At 53.4% G+C, this 13,451-nt stretch overlaps 1 protein-coding gene across 6 annotated transcripts; it reads right to left on the bottom strand.

Annotated features, from left to right (window-relative positions):
- Positions 1–3,310: 3,310 nt before the first annotated feature.
- On the bottom strand, positions 3,311–12,645 carry C2CD2L (C2CD2 like). 6 transcript variants are annotated; one of them, XM_037841698.1, is made up of 14 exons: positions 11,853–12,645; positions 9,800–9,895; positions 9,311–9,442; positions 9,042–9,152; positions 8,828–8,944; positions 8,619–8,730; positions 8,379–8,487; positions 7,599–7,663; positions 7,371–7,498; positions 7,112–7,277; positions 6,272–6,373; positions 5,995–6,131; positions 5,627–5,912; positions 3,311–4,624 (listed from the first exon to the last, which is right to left on the bottom strand). In XM_037841698.1, exons 1-14 carry the CDS (start codon positions 12,204–12,206, stop codon positions 4,413–4,415), a joined length of 2,127 nt encoding a protein of 708 aa, XP_037697626.1. In that variant the 5' UTR covers positions 12,207–12,645; the 3' UTR covers positions 3,311–4,412. The 6 variants fall into 6 exon arrangements, with proteins under 6 accessions (XP_037697626.1, XP_037697628.1, XP_037697624.1 ...); XM_037841700.1 differs by having other exon boundaries at positions 5,995–6,128; positions 11,853–12,644; XM_037841696.1 differs by having other exon boundaries at positions 3,561–4,624; positions 7,103–7,277; positions 11,853–12,643.
- Positions 12,646–13,451: the final 806 nt, after the last annotated feature.

Raw genomic sequence — 13,451 nt, 5'->3', positions numbered from 1 at the left:
GACTAACCACAGCCAATCGCCGTTCCCCGAACCGACTAACAGCCAATTGCCGCTGCGTCTGACGGAACCCGTGCGCGACCAAAACACGGAAGGGGCGGGAACGGTGGGTGGAGCGCGGCGTCCCTGGCGGGAGTGCCGAGACGCGGGTTGCGTGAAAACTTAGCGCCGCCAGGGCGCGGCGGAGCTCCAGGAGATGCGGAGGCGGGATGCCACGGGTCTGAGTTTCCCCCACTGCGCAGACTCGGCGCATAGCCCCCCCCCCCCCCCCAAGGGGCATGCGCAGAGCTCAGGCTGGGCGCCGAAAGCTGTGTCCTTCCTGTTGTGGTTCATTGCGTGGGCTGCCTGGCCGCGTGGGCTACGAAAAGCAGAAGGCGTGGGAGTTTCGGCGCGTAACGCTGCCGGCCCCTCTCGGCCTATCCTGGGGGTCCTGCCTTTGTCCGTCACCCTCTTGCTTTCCTTGTCTCTTGAATATTAGTATTCTTGTTGCATCTTCCCTTTTCCCCAAACCTCTGCCCCTGGGTTCCCACGCTTAGTGAACAAACGTCCTCCACCCACCCGTTCAAGTTAGAAGCCTGGGAGCCATCCCTGTCTTCCCTCACTCGTCGCTTCCAATCTATTGCCAAGTCCTGTGGATTCTACCTTCCTAAATACAGAGTTTCTCAAATTCGCCCTTTCTTTATCTTCACCACCCCCACCCTCGTCCCTTAACTACGTCCAGCCCGAATTTCTACACTAGCCTAACCGGTCCCACTGCGTGCACCATTGCTTCTCTCCACACTATTCTCCACCAGGCGTTCGAAGTGATCTTTACAAAATGCGTATCGGATCTAGTCACCGCCCTAGTTTAAACAGCCCAGAGGCGTTCTGTTGCCCTCAGGGAAAAGCCCCCAATCTATACTGAGCCTTTCCGTGAGTATCTTGCAACATCTGGGCCCGGCCTATTCCCCTCACTTCCTGCTCTCCACCCCGAAGTTCTTTCATTTTTTCCACTACACCAAGCCCTCTATCATCTTTATGCTTTATACTTGCCATTTGCTCTCCCTGTAACAATCTTCTCTTTCTCTCCCTGCCAGGTTTATTTGGCTGGTTGATCCCTACTTACAATCTTCTGGTCTCGATGGAGACGCTTCCTCTTTTCCCAAGAAGGCTGCCTTGACATCCCTCCTGTATTTCGTCATTACAGCTTTGTCACGTTGTATTGTATTTGCCGGTCTACTTGCTTGCACTCCGCACGTGATAAATTCAGTGAGGAAACCTGGGATTTTATATATATTCTTCACCTTGATAACCCCATCTCTTAGCCCAGTTGCTGAAACTCAGTAAGGGTTCAAGACAGATTTATTTAATGAATTATGTACCTTAGTAAAGTTCATTAGGATATTTATTTCGTTGCTTTATATTTTTCTATATTTTCTAACTTAAAAATACCTGTATAATTTATATAATCAGAAAACATATTCATTACAAATAAAAATGCCGTTTTAAAGATGCCATTAAAATAGTAAGCAGGAATTTGTGCATGAAGTTTGTTATTAACAGTGAGTTATAGCTTGGTCCCTATTTAAATATTGGGGTTTTAAAATATAATTCAAAAGTAACACAAAAATATTTTAGCAACTTTATTCATTCAAAAGCACAATTATAAGTAGTACTTCGTGACATGCCTAGCTCATCTTAATTAAGATTTATACCACTGAAGATGTCTCTCAGCTTTAATTTAGCAATTTCATGAAGAGAAAACTCATTCACACCTGTGCAGACTCAACATAGAAGCAAAACTTTAAGGATAAAAGTTGGTGGACCTGGATATCTGGTGGGGGGTGGGAGGAATATGTTGGAATTCTCTGTATGGGTTTTGTATTATTTTTGCAACTATCCTGAAAGTTTGAAATTATTTCAAAATAAAATTCAGGAAAAAAAATGTCAAGAGTTCTGGGATCCTTGTATGTTGAGGCAGTGTCTTGCTGTCATGTTAGTTTACTTCCATCTCAATCTGCTTCTCTTGAAAACAAGCCTTTATATTTGCTTGGTAATTTAGACACATCCTGGGATTCGTTCCTCAAAAGCTGACACAAAAACTTAAAGCATAATTCATACTCATCAAAAGCTGTGGATCTCTTCTAAAAGTGTGAAATGGATAAAGTTGATCAAACTGTGTTTTGTATTTCTTAATAAATTTTTTAAATCCCTTTTCTTGAAATGTGACTGGGGTCTTCTTGACTACAAAATATGTGATTGCACTGATCTCCAGGAACCTCGGCAGTGGAATCTGAGTACAATTTCCAGTTACTATCCACTCACTCCACAGGTCCAATGGGAACTTGAATACCTGCCTTCCCTTCATTAAAAGTTTCTCATGAAATTTCAAGTTCAGTGCACTTGGCTGTCTTCTCATATTGGTAAATAAACAAACTTCTCATATTGGTAAATAAACAAACTGCTCCTCTGTGAGATGCAACTCTTAAATCAGGGGATATAGCTTGATTAAAAAAACTCAAAAGTTTTCATGACCTGGAGGTAAGAATTTCACTATATAAAACTTAAATATCCATACTCTGCCAGCCCTTCCAAATATCCCATATCTCCTAATTGGTATACACCTGAGCATGGGGAATATGAACAATTCCATGCTACCCACCCAAAAAAAAAGCAATGCTCTCTGAGCCCCCCTGTGATGCAGGTTAAGTCATAGAACTGAATGCTTATCTAAACCACCCTTCATTTTAGAAATAAGGAAGCTGAGCCCAGAAAAGAGAAGTGGCTGGTTCAAGGTCATTTGGTGTGTTGGTGGCTGACTTAGGTCTACCCATCTCTTGGGTCTGTACCCTGTCCCTGACACCCTGAAGCAGCCTACCTGGTCCGTATCCCATGTAAGATCCCAGAAACAGGAACCAGGGACAGACGTTCTAGTATCTCTAACTCTCTGCAACTTGCCCCCATTTAGGAATGAAAGGTTTTTTATGATGTTGAAATATGACTTCCCCCTCCCAATCTGTCTCTTCTGAGGCAATAGGTAACACTCATTTAGCACTGACTATATGCCAGCAGAATTCTAAGCACGTTACTCATTGCCTTCTCACTCCCATGAGATCATTATTATTTTATCCCAGTTACCATTTTACAGATGAGAAAACAGAGGCACTCAGAGGTTACATAATTTGCCAAAGGTCAACAGGTAATTTAGTGGAGCTGGGACTCAAAACCCAGGCAGTCTAGTTGCAGAGTCCATACTCTGGGCTCTTTTATATCCTGGATGGAACAGCCTGTTCAAGAAAGGGGAATAAAGGTGATTGTACTAGCTGATTGACTTTTTTTTTTTTAATATATATATTTATACCCTACTGACTATTTTGCTGGAACATCACCTTTTAAAGACTCTTGTCTCTCCTGTCCTCTCTATGTGTCCCTTCTGCCCCACAGGAACTCCTTCACAGTCCCAATATGTATGTCACCCTTTCCCACCTCAATATTGGGGCCCCTGCCTCTGACCTTCCCACGCTATCACCACCACAGCCTTGCTGCCTCTACACCTTTCAAAGGATAACCAGTTGTCCAGTTTATAAACTCCAATTTGACTTTAATTTAATAAATTAAATTCCAAGCCATCACGCAGCAAAGGGAGTCATCGTCTCCCACATGCAGAAGTGCAGCCTTGCCCTTGCTTCATCATCATACAGTCTTTAAATAAAGCCCCTAAAGCCATCTCTCTGGGGAAGGCCTCCCACCAGGCTCCTGGCTCCCTCCTTCCAACAGAGCCACTGCTCATGGAGAAAGCATCAAGTACAAAAACAGTAATAAAGGGGAGAGAGGGATGAGGAGAAGGGAAGTGGGGAGGTGGGGAGTACCTGCCCCCCAGCCCGGGCGCCGGCCCGGCTCTCTGTGAGCTGCCAATGTCCTCAGAGGCAGACACTGGTGCTGGTTTGAGTGGGGACCTGAGGGAGGTGGGGGAGCCCCAACCCAAAGGGAAATGCCTACCCTCCTGGGACAGATGCCTTCTATCATCTGTTCACTGAGGGTCCTGGACCACACATATAAATAGAAAAGAGAATAAATAGGGGAGGAAGGACCAGCCGAGGAGCTGAGCACCCTAGGACTCCTCTGAGGGGCCAATGTTAACATGAGGCAAACGGTTCTGAGGAATGCCCACACGTGTCAGGACAGAGCCCTCCTCACTCCCAGCCACCGACTCCCTCTTCCACGTCCTCAGCAACAGGTGACCACCTGTCACATGCTTCCTGTTACAAGTACCCTTAAAACTGGCCCCACAGCCCAGGGTGAACAGGGCTTCCTGGAACCCAGAGGGCTTTCCTGGCCCAGGCTGTCAGGCATCCAGGAAAGGGTATGGAAGGGACTGTGGGGAACGGGCAGAGAGAACTCCTGCCGTCTCTTGTCTCAGGAGGTGAGGAGGGCCCTCAGAGCTGGGGGCTAGGGTTGCCATTGGCCTTGGGTTTGGATTTGAAGGAAAAGCGCTTGATGAGGCGGCGGGAAAAGCTGCCGGCCTTCTTTCGGACGCTGGGGGTGGCCGACGTGTTGGAGAGGTCATCGTGGGATTGGCTCAGACCAGCTTCCTTCTGTCGAGGCCTCCGGCGGAAGATGAGCTTAGTGCCGCTGCGCAGGAAACTCACTGTGGGGGGAGAGGGGCATGGCGGGGGTGGGGTGAGGTGGGAGCAGAGACATGACAGAGGATGGAGGGATAGAGAATGCAGAACAGAACCATAGCTTGGCCTAGAAGCCAAGTTTCCTCAGGAAAGAAGGCAGAGACAAAACGGCGGTGCTCAGGGGAGTCTGTGCACACTTCTAACCGCTGTCCCTGCGGGGGAGTCACCGGGCTGGGCTGCTCTGCAAGCACAGCCTGAGAGGACCGGGCCTCTTTAGCATGGAAAGATGAAGGCTGACCAGAGGGTGTTCCTAAAGCCTATAAAATCACAAAAGGGAGAGGTAGGTAGACGCTGGCTTGTTTGCCAAATTCCAGGATGTGAGAGGAGGCAGTGCCTCTGGAAGCTTCAAAGAGGTAAATTCAGGACCAATATAATGAGGAAGCTGCTTACACAGCAGGCTTTGGATGTAGGAATCTCATTAACCCAAGAAGTGATACAAGCTCAAGGCATACATACTAAGATGGATTCATGGTTGACAGACTCGTCAGAAGGATGAAGGTGTGTGGAGCAAGCCCCTCACCTTTACAAGTTAGAAGTACCATAGCTCTCCACAGACTGTCACTACCAGAAGGACAATTGGAAGGTTGTCCTAGGGTGGGATTTCTCACACTCACAGGAAGAGCGTGCAGGGTGAAAGGAAGGAAATTAAAACAAGAAGACTGAGGGAAGGAAAACAAGTGCTTAGACTGAGGAAGAAAGAAAAATGGAGGCAAAGGAGAATAATTTGGCACACACACACACACCCCCATCACCTAAGCCTGTCAGATCCAGGCTGGGAACTAAGGCATAGCATTCCCCTCCCTAATCTGGGTTGGCTGCATCAGGCTAGGAACACTAGTGATCTCTCAGGGGAGGAAGAAAGCAAATTGGCCTGTGGCTCCCCTGTCCGTGCAGGTCCAGTAGGACCTGGGTCATGACGCTGTGCATAAAAGAAGAGGTGGGGGGGAGACCTGCCAATATCACCCCACCTTTGTGGTCCTTGAGGCTGCGGGTCTCCAGGGCACCTGTAGACCCCGTTTCCGACTCAACATCATCCACGGACGGCCTCTCAGAGATGTCTGAACGTGTTGTCTCATCTGCTTCCTGCACACTGGTGGGGCTGGAGAGGGCATCTAGGGGTCCTGGGGACATGGCTGGGGGGTCTGAGGGAGGTGAAGAGGGGCCTCTGCTGGTCCCTGCGTCATCCTGCACTGAAGCTTCCAGGGAGGCCGCATAGCCCAGGGATAGCGCCAATTCGTCCTGAGCAATGGGCACCTGGCAGGAGGGACAAGTTTTAAATGAGTGGCCTATTAGGGCTTTCTCCCTATCCCAGCTCCTCTCCCCAGAGCCCCGTCACCTTGGAAACCCCAGAGATGATCAGGGTGCTACGCTTGGTGGGTGTCTTCTTGGACGCCCGCCCGCTGGGCTCAGTCAGCTGGCGAATTGCTGTCTCTGCTACAGGGTCCAAGCCGTTGGAAAGGTGGCTCTCCCCTGCTGGGGGTACACAGGATGGATAACCTGACTTCTATTTCCGGGTTCTTTCTTGGACCTGAACTCCGCCTGCCCCACCCAGAGTTTTTAGCTCTGAAGCACCAGTGCCACCCAACCCTCATCTGTCCCCGTTCCCCACTCACGGCTGCTGCTGTGGGAGGTACTGCTGGGGCCACTGCTCTCACTCAGCACAGTTGTCGTCTTCTCAGTCACCTCCACCTTGGACGGGGAGCGGGAGGGGGAGTCTGGTGGGTGGGGGAGGGTCAGTGAGCTGCGAGGTGCTTTAGAGTGGCCCCCCCACCCCATACTGTTTTTATTGAGATGCAGACTTCGGCTGACTCAGAGGGCAGGAGACAGAGGTGATTAAGAAGATGCCATGGGGGCCACTGGGAAAAGGTAGGAATGGACAGTGGGGAAAAAATGAGACCACAGGAGCCACTGGAATCAAGAGAAAGTGCCACAGGGCCCATGGGGGATGTAGGGGAGGCTATGAAAATATTAAGAGTGTGCAGAGAAGGTACGGGGCTCCACTGCAGGTAGGGGAAATTCCATGGGACCTCTAGACATGGGAGAAATATAATGGAGGGGTAGGAGGAATGGCAGGGAGGGCACTGGGTTTGTTGGAGGACCCCACAAGGTGCAAGAGGACTGCGGGTAGAGGGAGGGGCAGTCAGCCCACTAAGGTCAGGAAAGAGACCTGTGAAAAGATAGAGGGAACTTGGAGAGATGGAAAGGCAAGGGTCCTAAATGAGGGGCTGGTAGATGCAGAAGGATTGAAAGGTATGAGAAACGGCTGGGGAAATGGAGGGATTAAGGGAGAGTTCGAGATTCAAAGATAATGAAGAAGATGTGGTAGAATCTCAATGGAATGTCAGGACACAGGGAGGGCTGGAATGATGGTTTTCCTGTCCTGCCATGGGTTTGTGGTCCAGGGCCCCTGGCTAGGGCTGGGCTCCCAGGTGCCTCCTCTGTACCTAACTTGCCATCTACACGGGGCCGGGACTGGACGGTGGTGACTGTGGTGACAATGGTGCCATCGGGCATGATGGTCCGGTCCAGCTCAATCTTCTTGGTGGGTGTGATACTAGGGCGTGGCGTAGATGGGGTAGAAGTGCCCAGGTTCTGGGGGGAGCCCTCCTCATACTGAAGCTGCCAAGGTGGAAGAGCAAAGAGGCAGGGCCTCACAGACAGCCCTTGCCCCATGTCCTCCCACCCCCCACCCCCCAGGGCTCAGCTCCTCACCTCCACTGCCACAATAGCTGCCGGGCCCAGGGCTTTTCCTGGCCCTGGGGTGAGTGGGCACACCTGTCTTCGGGACAGTGGTCTGGAGGGGGAGCCCACAGGCAGTGTGGCCTGGCCCAGGAGTTCAGCTGGGGAAAGGGGTGGCACCATGAGCTGGGCCTCACGACCAGGCCCTGGCCAGCATCCCCCTGGGTGCTCCCTCCTCCTCCCACCCCACCTCCCACTCACTGTCTCCACAGCTGCTGCTCCTAAGAACTTTGAGGGTCAGCTCCCGGCTCTGGGGGCCCAGATCCCTGGAAATAAATAGGAGGGTGAGGGGGAAGATTAGCAATGCCGTAAACCCACCCTTGAGCTGATCACAGGCTAGAAGCAGAGACAGATGGTCATAAATAAGATGGGGCAAGTGCTCCAATCAGCTGCATTCCTGACCTCCAAATACTCTCTGTTCCCAAGAAAATGGGACAGGACCAGAGTGGAGCTCTCACTTCTCAGCTGGGCATTCAGCTCCTCGGTGGTCCTGCCTCCACCTTGCCTTCCCCACCACAGTCTCATGCTATGGTGTTTCCTTTGCTCACACTCTTCCCTCTGCCAAAAATACTTTCCTTTCACACTCTGTTGAAAACCTACTCTTGCTCCAAGGTGAGCTTTAAATGCTGCCTCCCCCATGAAGCCTACTTTGATCATTCCTCCCTCGAGAAGTAATCTCCCCCTCCTAAGTACTCCCACAGCATTTTGTGTAAACCTTGATTGGAGCACTTATATCACATTGTTGATGTACATCTGTCTCAGCATCTGGCCTGTGATCAATAGTGGGGTGAGGGTAGTGGCTTGGTCATGCCTGTATCCCCAGGATCTAGCCCAGGGCCTGGCATATTATAGGGGCTTCACACCAAGGTACTGAGAACAGAGCCAGCTCATGCCAGGCCTCTGCAGGAAGGGTTTGATCGTCAGTCTGCCCAGGGGAGCAGGGGCCTGGGGGTCTGGGGGGTGGGGAGAGTCCCTCCTTACAGTGTCAGGTCATCCGTCCACTCCATCTCAGGACCAGCCCTCGCAGGCTTAGTCCACTTCTGTTGCATGGGGTTGTCGAGCTCAGCTACACAGCACAGTTCCCCGGTGCCTGTGAGGAACCAGAAATGAGAAGATGCCCAGATCCAAGATGGGAAGTCACCAAGGAACAGAGAGACCCTACTCCTGGTGCTTCCTGCTCTGGTGGTCCTGGCAGTCCCCCAGCCCCTTCTTTGCTCTCACCTCCCAGCTCGCCTCCCAGGTAAGATGCTCGAAGCTGCCGCAGGAATAACCGGGTAGGTCTGAGGGCAGGTGGCTGGGCCTGGGGCACCATAGGTGGCTTCTCACTGGGCACCTATGAGCAGAAGGAGGTTAAAAAAAGAGCAAGAAGCCTGATACAGTACCCTGGGGACAGGATGCACGCAAACCATTTTCTTTAGGTGCCAACTCACCAAGCCTCCAGAGGCAGAGCAAGCCCTGAGGTTGATCATCATGGCTGGCTGGGTGCTGACTATAGCATCCTCAATCAGTTCCTCGATAGTGGAGAGCTCTACTTGCTCCTCACCTCTCTGCAGGGAGGAGAAGAGGAGAACAAAGAGGGGGAGCCCTCAACCTCTGCCTCCCCCTCCCTGCTCTGTCTCTTCTCTCCCATCCCTGCCCCCTTACCTCCCTGGCCTGTAGCTTGGGAAGCACCGTCAGCCTGAGATCTGGGCAATCGGTGAAGGCCCAGGATACTAGCAGCCCCTCACCAGGGATTTCCTCCAGGTTGACTTCCAACTGGGGACAAAGGGTAAAGGGATTGGGTTGACCTGCCCCACTCCTCCAACTCCTCCCAACTCCCCAGGACCCTCTCTTCCCAAATGCCATCCCAGAGAAGAACCAAACAACAAAAGCTGAAGTGATTGACCCGCCCCCTGCCCAACTCGGTTGCTCACATCCCCCTCCACCTGTGTTGGTGGCAGTGTCAGAGTGACGTGGTATGTCTCCATGGAGACAGCAGCAGGAGACTGCTGGGTCACGGAGACTGGGAACTGCACCTCCTCAGCAGAGAGCTGGCAATGCAGCACCTGAGACAGGCAAGGAAGGGTCAGGCCTGGAAGAAGAGTCTTTACTCCTGCTTTGCCTTGCACTATAATGGTTCAGGAGACCCTTTCTCACTTCAGTTTTCCTTGGGACTTCACCTTTTGAGGGCCACAAACCTCTAAAAGAATGATAAAAGCCAAAGACCCCTCTCCCCACAAAAATACAGACACACACATACAACATTTTGCAATAACTTCAGTGGGATTCCCAGACCTCCTGAAGCAAATCTTTGGATCCTAAGGCATTCATAGACTCCAGGTTAAGAACCCGTGGACTAAACGGAACCCCTGGGGTCAGCTCCCCACAGATTCCAGAGAGAGCAGTATCCATCAGACTCTTACCATGGTGTGCTCCGATTGGTCTACGCAGGTCACATGACTAATGCTGGCGCTGGGTGGGAGTTGGGGCACCTCCTCAAAGGCGATTTGGATGGAGCTCTGAGGGAGTAATGTGGGCACAGGATCAGGTCTCCTGAGCTGCCCCCACACCCCACCCCGGCAGGGTTGGCCTGCTCAGTTGCTGGCTGGGCCCCGACACTGCAGAGGCCTCATCTGCAGGCTGGCTTCTGGCCTTTCCTTGGCTTAGGGCTTAACGACAGGAGGGGATCCCCTTAAATTCCACCTCCTCAGGGACCCACAGCTGCTAGAGCCACTGAGGACTGGGAAGTTACATTACCTCAGAGACCAGATCAACTTTAGCTGAGGACTCTGGATTCCTTCTGGAATTCCAGAACAATCCCCTCTCTCTTTCTACTTCATCCCCACCCTACCACCAAAGAAAGATGTGCATAGAAAAAAAATTCATATATATACAAAATAGCTGGGGAGAGAGGAACAGTATTGAGCTAAGGGTGAAGGCATTAAGGCCAATTATTGCAGGATCTAGAATCAAGACTAGCTCAGCATGGCCTTGGGGAACTTTACCAAAGGGAATGTGAAGAAAAGCAAGCTCAGCATGCTCAAGAGTCCAGGGGCAAAACAGAAAAAAAGAGTCCTGGGGCCTGGCTAATTCCTCAAGGCAGACAGCAAGGTGGTATTAGGGAGCAGAAAGCAGCTTAGCTCAGGCTTGAAAGAGCTACTTCCTAATTCTTCCACAGCAGAGGTGGGGCACCCTACTGCAGCTCCATCTGGAGAACAGGATGGGGAAGAATTGAGGAGAGGGCACAGACCAAACTGGCAGCTCTTCCCTGGCTTTTGGGAGGGGAGAAAACACATTTCCAGGGCTCATTTGTCTGGCAAACCAGGGCAGCCAGCTTCTCTGCTCCTGTAGCTGTTTTGTTGGAGGGCCAGACCCAGGGAGATGGGGAGGTAGACACTTGGAACTTCAATCTCCCCACCCCCTGCAAGAGAGCCCAATTTCAGCTGAGTCAGCTGTCCTGGGAGTCACTCCTGACCCAGGGACAAGGTACAGGGAGAGCTGAGTGATGGGTTGGGTTCAAGGTATAGACTGACAGATGCCATCTGGCTTGCAGCTAGCCAGCTGGACAGAGGAGATAGAGCAACTTCTTGTGGCAACTTCTGCTTCCAGGCATCTGGAAGATGGTAGGGTAAAGCCTCCAGACTAAGAGTGGCTGGGAATGGAGAATCTTCTGAGCAACAAGCCGATGGACTGTGAGGGCAAGGAGAGAGTGCTTGGCCAGGATAGGAGGGGGCCAGGATAAGAGGGAGGCCTCTATTTCCCACCCCTCCTCAGTCTTATGACCATGTTTCCTGCCCCACTTTCTGGGAGGCCAGATGCCCATGGTGCAACGAGAGGAAGTAGGCTGGGCTGGTTAGTGACTGACTGACCCTCAAGGGGTAGCTCCAGGTTTATCTACTGGGAGGGGTAAGGATTGTCAATCTGCTCTCCACCTGAACACCTTCCCCTGGACAAATACACTCCAGGGCAGCATGGAGGAAGGGGAGGTGTTTGACCGTAGCAGTGAAATTAGTGAAGGGTAGGGGGGTAATTCAGGCTCCTTGGGCATCTGCCTAGCCATTCCAAGGATTTGGCGCATGAAATGTTAACCAGGAGTGGTGTCATTTAGACCAGGAAGGTTCCTTCTGCAGGTGCACCTGCCCCCACACCCTCCACCCCAACAGAACCAGCTCCCAGGCTAGGCGGAAGCAGCCTCAGGCATAGGGATTAGCGTTGCTATGAGAACAGCAACTAATGCACAGGTTTGGAGCCCAGAGAGTACCTTGCCCACAGGAATAGAGGATTGGGGACAAAGCCGGATTTCTACAACCCCCAGCCTCACCGGCACCCTTCGCTCTGATCCCGGAGGGGGAGAGAAGCCGTGGGTTTCCCCAGTTGATTCCCGCCCTCCATCCGGCCAGCGTAGCACGGTCAGTCCCTTGGCTAGAAGAAAAGGCTGAAGGGACCACCTCACCTCGGTGCTCCTCTCCAACTCACCCCGTCCCTGCAGGCTTGCTCGTTCAGCGCTCGCACCCAAGCCCGTTGCCAGTTCTCCCGGAAAGACTTGAAGGAGAAGAGCGACGCCAGAAGGCCCCGGACGCCCGGCTCCTCAGGGACGCCGGTCCGAGTCGCTCGCAGCCGCAGCAGCGACTGCCACACGCCCAGCTCCCGCAGGGAGCCCGCGGGCTCGGCGGCTAAGGCGGGCCCCGCGCCCCGGCCCCCGCGGGCCCGCGCCAGCCACAAACCCCGGGCGTACTGCAGCAGCCAGCCCGCCACCGTGAGCAGCGAGGCGGCGAAGAGGATCAGCAGGGCCGCCCAGCCCACGTCCCGCTGCCCCCAGCCCGGATCCATGCTCTGCGCCGGCTCGGGTCCCGGTCCCGGCTCGGGCTCAGCAGCTGCCCCGGGGGAGCATGGCCCGGGTGGGCGGCGGGGCGGGGGCGGGCTCCCCCAGGGCTGGGCGTGCGGGCTTGGGGGCTCTCAGGAGGCTGAGTGCCGGGGACTAGTGGGTGCCACAGATCCGGGGCAGGGGTGCTGGGGCGTCGCGACGCTGGGATCCTTCTCTCCGCAGCCGGGGTCTCTTTCTCCGTCGTTCGGGCAGTCCGACCCCGGCTAGTCGCCGGCCAGCGCCCGACTCCTCCCACGGCGCGCGCCCCGCCAGACCCGAGCGGGGACTCGTCTGCAGGGACGCGGGGGCTCGCGGGCCGGCAGAGGATCCGTCTCTGAGAGGGCTGCGTGCGCAGAGCTGACACTGACAACACCGCCGGCCGCCCCGCCCCCACCCGGCCTTAAAGGAGCCGCACCCGCGCCGGGCGGGGCCTGGCGAACCCGCCGCTCAACCCCTAGAGCAGGGCGGGAGGAGGTTCCGGGGTGGAAAATAGGCGGGATCTTTGACCACCCCGCCCCATCCTGGAATCCGGGTTCTCCCCCTCACCGGAGCTCACGGCCAGAGTGGACACCAGTTACTTCACTTACCCCGGCTAATGCTGCTGCTTTCCCCCAAGCGCCTTAGATTTCTATAGGTTGGAGGCCTGTGGGGTTAAGAAGGAGGTGACCCCTGTGGAAAGCGCCTCCTTCTCCCAACACCCCCAGTTTCCTCAGCCGCTTGGTTTCCCTTTCCTGGCCCGAGCCAGGCCCTGTATAGGGAATGCAGAGCATCCCTCCCAGACACTAGGAGAAGTGCCTGGCAGAGGTCCAGCTGATACGGACCCGAGAGGAGGCAGAGCGTGGGCCCGGCAGAGGTTGAGAATAGAGCCTGAAATATTGAATCCCTCCACCACCATCCCTCCGCTCGGAGCTAGGACACAGGAACAGCCCTATTAACCTCCTTGCTAATATGGGTTTGTTTTGGAGATATTTCCCAAGCCCGGGGCTGCTTCTGTTTTTAAAAATAATATATTTCCATAGTAACAGCTCAAGCCTATGGAACACGTGTAGAGGGGGTAGTAATGGGGGGGGGGTAGCTGGCAATCTGTAGATTCACCCAGGAGATCCTGCCATCCCAATACAGTATGTGACGTCCCAACAAGCGAAGAAATGGTGTTACAGGCCACTGTGCCCAACCTCTGGCCTCAGAATCCATCCCTTTTCCTAGATTTA

Source organism: Choloepus didactylus, chromosome 6, assembly GCF_015220235.1.
Source record: "Choloepus didactylus isolate mChoDid1 chromosome 6, mChoDid1.pri, whole genome shotgun sequence".
NCBI classification, from domain to species: Eukaryota; Metazoa; Chordata; class Mammalia; order Pilosa; family Megalonychidae; genus Choloepus; species Choloepus didactylus.
Note: the sequence above shows the minus strand (reverse complement) of the source record. Positions and strands in the feature narration are given on the sequence as shown.

Coding starts and splice junctions, on each gene's coding strand:
- C2CD2L (XM_037841696.1), bottom strand. CDS start 12,206: ATGGATCCGGGCTGGGGGCAGCGGGACGTGGGCTGGGCGGCCCTGCTG. Junction 8,945..9,041: donor CCAAGCTACAGGCCAGGGAG/GTAAGGGGGCAG, acceptor TCCTCCCTGCAG/AGAGGTGAGGAGCAAGTAGA. Junction 4,625..5,626: donor CAGCCTCAAGGACCACAAAG/GTGGGGTGATAT, acceptor CTCCCCCCACAG/TGAGTTTCCTGCGCAGCGGC.